Source organism: Psammomys obesus, unplaced genomic scaffold (genome assembly GCF_907164565.1).
Source record: "Psammomys obesus unplaced genomic scaffold, mPsaObe1.curated_primary_1811, whole genome shotgun sequence".
Classification (NCBI taxonomy): Eukaryota; Metazoa; Chordata; class Mammalia; order Rodentia; family Muridae; genus Psammomys; species Psammomys obesus.
Window position 1 is genome coordinate 35694638 of NW_026593286.1, and position 7336 is coordinate 35701973.

At 38.0% G+C, this 7336-nt stretch overlaps 1 protein-coding gene across 2 annotated transcripts in view; it reads left to right on the top strand.

Moving 5' to 3' along the window:
• The window catches only part of Stk17b (serine/threonine kinase 17b), a 29697-nt gene extending 23446 nt beyond the window's left edge, over positions 1 to 6251 (top strand). For both annotated transcript variants that reach the window (XM_055616647.1, XM_055616648.1), the window contains exon 8: positions 3992 to 6251. In XM_055616647.1, coding sequence (XP_055472622.1) covers positions 3992 to 4274 — 283 coding nt within the window. In that variant the 3' untranslated portion in view covers positions 4275 to 6251. The remainder of the gene's footprint in view (positions 1 to 3991) is intronic.
• The last annotated feature ends 1085 nt before the right edge of the window (positions 6252 to 7336 follow it).

Here is a 7336-nt window from a genome sequence, read left to right on the forward strand (position 1 = left end):
AAGGAAATCATGAAATTTGCAGGCAAATGGTGGTATCTAGAAAAGATCATCCTGAGTGAAGTATCCCAGAAGCAGAAAGACACACATGGTATATACTCACTTGTAAGTGGATATTAGACATATAATATAGGATAAACATACTAAAATCTGTATGTAAAGAAGCTAAGCAAAAAGAACCCTGGGTAAGATGATCAATCCTCGCTCAGAAAGGCAAATGGGATGGACCTCAGAAGAGGGAGAAAACAGGGAACAGGACAGGAGCCTACCGCAGAGGGCCTCTGAAAGGCTCTCCCCAGCAGTGTATCAAAGCAGATGCTGAGACTCATAGCCAAAGTTTGGGCAGAGTGCAGGGAATTTTATGAAAGAAGGGGTGATAGAAAGACCTGGAGAGGACAGAAGCTCCACAAGGAAAGCAAGAAATCTGGGCCCAGGGGTCCTTTCTGAGACTGATACTACAACCAAGGACCATGCATGAAGATAACTTAGAACCTCCAAGGCAGCTCTGTCTCCAAGTGGGTGCCCTACTAAGGGGAACAGGGCCTGTCTCTGACATGAACGGATTAGCCTGCTCTTTGATCACCTCCCCCTGTTGGGGGAGCAGCCTTACCAGGCCATAGAGGAAAAGAATGCAGCCTGATGAGACCTGATAGGCTAGGGTCAGATGGAAGGGGGGGAGGAGGACTTTTCCTATCAGTGGACTGGGAGAGGGCCATGGGAGGGGATGGGGAAGGGAGGGTGGGATTGAGAGGGAATGAGGGAGGGGGGCTACAGCTGGTGAATAAACTGTAATTAATATAAAAAAATTTTAAAGTAATTTCAAAAAAATAGACTATTTGGAAAAAAGTCAATTTGCATTTACAAATTGGCAAAGTGTAATGAGAGTTGATATGAAAAACCATTAAATAACAAATCTGTAACTCTAAGCAAAAAACACAACAGGAAGTTTAGAATGAAGATGATATTTGAGGTAATATTTTCTCAACCAGCTGCTAATCTTTGGCTTACTATGATGGGACTTCAATGTGAATGATTTTTAGTTAAATAAGTCTGTTACATAACAGGCACAAATGATTGCCAAATCTTAAAGGATTAAACGTCTGCTCATGTATGGATTCATTTTATATATATGAATGTTGAAATTTTGATTGCTTAAAGAAAGAAAGCCATGAGCTATAGAGTATCTTTCACTCTGGCATGTGCTAAAAATAAAAATTCAATGCATCATGGTATTTACTGAAAAAAAGACTTGACCTACCTCCAGACACTTGATCACCGGCCACTCAGACACAAGGAGAGGCCCAGCTCTTCTTTAAGAAGGCTTGTGTCCTAGAACTATAGCTTGGGGCCAGTGGCCTCACCTTCCAGACTTCTGTTCAGGGCAGTGAATCTCTTGGAGGACTCAGTTTGTTTATTTATAGTTTGAATCTTGACAGCTCTTTGAACATGTATACCTATTTTATATAAAGAGTAATATTGTGTTTTCTGTTTATAAGCCATTTGTTTTCTTAGTCTTTGCTTTTATTTTAAATATTCTGAAATGAGTATTAATTATAAAAAGACTACACACAAAAACAAAAAAATGGAAATATCTGCCTACCGATGATTCCTGTGTAACTTTGAGCTTATAGGTTTCCCCTTCTTTTGAATAACAGTAATCTATTTATTTATTTTTTCATTTATTATTTATGCAGTATTCTGCTTGCGTGTGTGCCTGCATGCCAGAAAGCACCAGATCTTGTTATAGATGGTTGTGAGCCACCATGCGGTTATTGGGAATTGAACTCAGGACCTTTGGAAGAACAGTCAGTCCTCTTAACCTCTAAGCTGTCTCTCTAGCCCAGAAAGCAATCTTAAGATTCAAAATATTAGATAAATTATCATTGAAGCTATAATTTCAAAAAATTAACAGTTAATGTTTAGAGCATAAACTAAGATAGAAAATAAGTTACTGGTTTATAGTTCCTCCAAAAGCTTTTCAAATTGAAGGGATCTGAAAATAAAGCAAGTGTTTTTTTTTGTGTAATAAAGGATATCTAAAATCAGTGGCAAAACTGATACCTAGTTAGTGGCAAGCAATCATGGTCACTGACTAATGTTTTCTCCAAGTTGTGCTTCCAAGAAGAGATTTATAGAAAGTTTTTTTGTTGTTTTACCTTACGCAAATATGAATTCAAGGCTGAGGGCATAGCTAAATGGTAGATTTGTCCTCTTGTGTGTGAGGCCCTGGTATTTGCTCTTCAGCACTGAAAACTAGGGCATATAACAAAGATTAGAGAAGAAAGGTCTAAGAACAAATAGTTTTCATAGTCTTCTAGAAGATACTGCTATTATTGCAAGTTAAAGGTAATTGGGGGCACCGAAAACCTTATTTAAAATTTCATACTATGAAGAAAACAAGTACATTTTAGAAAGCATCTAGAATGCATCGTCAGTGTTGAACAAGTCATCGCTTGTAACATCTAGAGTTTGGAAGCATCAGTAGGTGTCTGGTTAAATAGATTATGGTATACCGGAATGGGAGCATAATAAATAAATAAAATATTTTTAATCAGTATTGTAGAAGGATACTTAAAATGTATTATCTACTTTGAGTTACCACCTCACCCAGTCAGAGTGGCTGTCATCAAGAAACTTAATAACCCATGTTGGAAAGGATGTGAGGAAAGAGGAATACATATTCCCTGAGTGTGAGAGTGCAAATTAAAATAGTCATTATGGAAATCAACTTGTAGGTTTTCTAAAATTCAAATAAATTATTATATGACCCAGGTATTTTACATAGACCCAGAGGACATAGACCCAGAGGAACGCTATATTCTACCAAAGAGATAATTGTACATCCATGATTATTGGTGCTTTATTTATGATAACAAGGAAACAGAAGCAAACTAGATGTTCATAATAGATAAATAGGTAAGGAAAATGTAGTACATATACAAAATGAAATATTACTCAGTTGTAAAGAAAAATCATGAAATTTACAGGAAAAGGGGTGAACTTGAAAACTATCATATTAAGCATGAGGTGCCTCAAATTAGAATTAAAAAAAAAAAACGTTTCCTTCATATGTGGATCTTAGACATGTAAATATACATGTATATATGGAAACAGCTCAAAGTGTAGATATAATGTTTCATTTACAAAGGAGACCAAGACAGGGTAATAATAGGTGATGAGGAAGGATGGATTGCAGGCCAAAGGACACACGAGTCATGAAGGAGGATATAAAGCTAATTGTTTGTCTAATTTAAACTCTGTCACAGTTTTTTTTCTTTTTTCTGTATGTGTGTGTGTGTTGATGGTGGTAGGTAAGTGCATAAAAAGGTAGCTGACAGTGAAAATGTAAAATCCTAAGCTTCATGTCTTGAGAATGTCATTCTAACTATGCAGAAGTTCACTGAGATGTGTAGTTTGGGACTAGACAATTGTTTGAGTGGCTACTTAATCTAGCTGCAGGATGTTTTTATTTGTGAACTCCTTGCAATAAACTGGTGTTATTTACTGAAAGTTAAATGGTTTATACTCAGGTGGGCAAAGAAAGCAGTGAGTGCTCCTCCAGGAGTTAATGTGACCTAGCTCCACCTGCCCTCAGTAAACCTATTTCCTAAAGCTTCTGCACCTTCCAACATGCCACAGGCTGGTGGCTACAACTTTAACACAGGGCCTTTGGGGACATATTTACTATCCAGACATCACATGCGACACTGATAGCTTGGGAAAATTTGCATCAAATGCAAATGTTCCTCTAATGACGCTGTTAAGTGCCAATAATGGTAACCCACTTCTTAGGTTTCTTGTGATTATTAAATAATCTATTGGAGGCATTTAAAATAGCCCCTGGTATATATCTAAGCATTTAATAACAGCTGTATCTACCATACCATTTGCACTGTATGATGTGTGCTATCATCGTGTTCATTTTAAAATGTAGTTGGAAGATGTCTTCAGCTTGCTTTGAGTCTCATCTTTCCCTTTCTGCTTTCTGCCAAAGGAAACGACCAACAGCAGAATCCTGCCTTTCTCATTCTTGGCTTCAGCAGTGGGACTTTGGAAGCTTGTTCCATCCTGAGGAAACTTCAGGTTCCTCTCAAATTCAGGATCATACCCTCAGGTCCTCTGAAGATAAGGCCCCCAAGTCCTCCTGTAATGGAAGCTGTGGAGACCGGGAAGACAAGGAGAACATCCCTGAGGACGGCAGCATGGTTTCTAAGAGGTTTCGCTTCGACGACTCCCTGCCCAGCCCCCATGAACTCGTTCCAGATTTACTCTGTTAGCACTTTTCTCTGTGACTCATCTGGACTGACTTGGATATTTGAAATCTCTGGTGTGAGATTGAGTTTTTAGCTTCATATATAATGTGTTTATATTATAAATGCACTTTGCTTAGAAGAACTTAAGGAACAGTTTAAATGCTAGATTTCTATTTGCTAGCATATCATTTCCTATCCTGAAATTGTTTTACAGAGAATAATATTTAAATATATGACAAACATGTAAATTGTGCATGTGAGTACACATGCAATTGAAAGAATTCAAGTTCAGTTGAACTTATAAAATGTTTTACATATCAAGAAAAATGGGGTGTATTATGGTTAGTAAAGATTGAACAAAATGAAAACATTAGAATTTAGTAGGTTCTCTCTAAGGTGAGCCTGTACCATAACTGTTGACAGAATTTATTTGGGGAAATACTATCAAGTGTAAACCACAGTATGTACTGCTTTACAAGTACTCCAGAGACATTTTACAATTGAAATGCTTCCCAGCTACCAATAGCTTGAAACCTAGGAATGACTTTCTTTGTGTGCCATATGCCCTGTGAGAGGGCCCAGTCAACAGCATAGAGGAAGCAAGACTGATCCAGGTGTTTCTCTGCAAGCTGAATCAAAGCATGGCATCATTTCTCAGCTCTTGTATCTTGCACATTCATCATACATCAGATCTAATAAGATCTGGAAGATGGGTATGAATGGTATGCAAATAAAAGAGGCCCTCACCTTCTAGAGGAGAATTGGGTAAAACCAAATGTGTTCTAATTTCATTGTCAGGAGTATTCACAAAGGGAAATGTTAAGACTGCACAGCTTGCTTAATCTTGGGTGTCTCCTAAGTCTCTGAAGGCAAGCCCATCACTTGAAGTGATCCATAAAGATCCAGAGAACTTTTAACACCAGAGTCCTTAGTAGGCTTAGACACTTCTGGAGTTCTTGTGTGAAATTCCTGTGAGTGCTTGGCATGCAGCTATCCTCAGGGTCCTGTGTGCGTGTTCTTCTGGGAGCAGCACAGTGAGAGCCTAGTGTTGAGGCAGTGGTCTGAACCACATTCAGTCCTGCTGGGAGGGGCTCGGGAGTGCCTGGCGGTTTCCCACTGGTGTCTGTTTAAAGGTCAGCAATAAGTCGTGTTAAGATACTGGTCTCATAAATAGGCTAGTATATCAAACTTCATTGAAATGGGTATTAATCTAACAACTGTAAATTCTTGAAATTGTTAATAAAATTTCAAATTCTTTAGATAACTTGAAACTGTTTAAAATGGCATTGGTGTGTGTTTGACCAAACGTCGAGTTCTTTTTACATCTTTGTCATTTTTAAAGGAGAAGTCCTTTGTATATGTGTGTATAGGTGTATGTGTACTGGTATAGATATAAATGTATAGATAGATAAAATACATCTTTTAAACAACTTTATCTTAGACATTCTTGGCTTGTGTATTATACTCAACTCAGGTGCCAACGAAACCCTCTTTTTTGGATAATGAAGTGCATATACAATTCTTTAGAAGTAGGCTATTGGCCCAATAAGCCGAACACTGAAGATGCTAAACTTAACTCTTGTGTGTCTAAAATGGATGAGTTGTTGGTAAATTGTTGATTGCTAATCAGATAAAGTCACTAGTCAGTCACTAGGAAATGTGAATACTTTCTCAGAAGATGACACTTTATTGTAAAACTTTAAAAAGCATTATGCCAGACCCCAAAAGTAAACATTTGAAAATTTAATTTTAAGCCACTTGTTAAAAGCCACTTTTATTGCCTTAATTTTTCTCTGAGGGTCCTGAGATAGTTTGTGTGTCCTCTTTAGTTAATGGGCTACCATGTTGTAAATCCCCACACCTTTTTTTGGGTCACTGTTTATTGTAAAACAGTAGTTACTGGTTGCACACATATAAAAAACGATTTCTTTTTCCATAAAAGTGCATTTAAATATTTTCCATGTCGAAATGTGGAAATAAATGTCTTTTTGAGAGAATTTACCCCAAAATGTATTAATTCTTCTCCCCCCCCCCAAGATTGAAGAACAAGTCTGCCTGGAGGAGTCATGTTGCCCAAACAGGATCTGAAGAACACCCCTGTCGGCAGCTCAGATAGCGCTGGCGGAGCAGTTCAAGTGTGGTGGCCCAGGAAACTCACCTTGCCATTTGGATGAATTGGGTGGGTGGGTGGAATTTTGAAATAGGCATTGCGTACAAGGCAATGGGATTGTCATTTTAATTATTTTCCCACATTAGCAGTGGAATTCTAACCACACTGGAGACAAAGCTGCCAGAGCACTGGGTTAGCATTCTGGTGGGTCTTTGAAGGAGTCAGCATTTCTTGTGGAAAATATTGGCTGAACCAGGTGTCTGCTGATAGATTTTTCATTGTGGTATAGCTCCTTCGTTTTGGATGGGTTAAAAGTGATTCATCGGCCATAGTTTAGCCAGGAAAGCAGCATGTCTTGGTACTTTGGTACTGTCTGCTTCTGCTAGTTTGATATTCAACCTAGAATCATGTCCATATTTGAAGTGATTTCATTTCAATTTCAAATTGTGTTAAAATTATCTGACTTCCAATTGTAGGGTCATTACCAATTTTAAATTTTCTAAAGTTAGTTTGAGCAACAATTGTAAAGCTCATGTAAAATTATGATTGCCCTGCAGTCCTAACATTCATTAAATAAAGTGTTTAAGGTATGTAACAAATGTTATAAAAAATTTCAGACTAAAACCCCAAAAAGCTGCAGATTGTCAACCTAACAGTACTTGTTGCTGAGAATTAAAACATTTAAAAAAAAAAATCTGCCTGTGTTTTAAAGCAATTTAAAACCTGCACTTCTCAAATCCTTTCCCAGAAGGTCTAGCTTTGGACACAGGCAGCCTCTGAGCTCTTTCCAGTACAGCTGTGTTGGTTTGGTCCTGTCCATTGCAAAAGCCATGAAACAGGCCTGTCCCCTCGTACTAATATGTCAGCACGTGACAGTGCGCTGTGCCCTGCATAAAAGGCATGCGTTGGAGAGTCTGCTCTGTGACTGAGGTAGCGTTGATCCCATTGTTCGTGGTGTTAACAATTTGTATAAAGT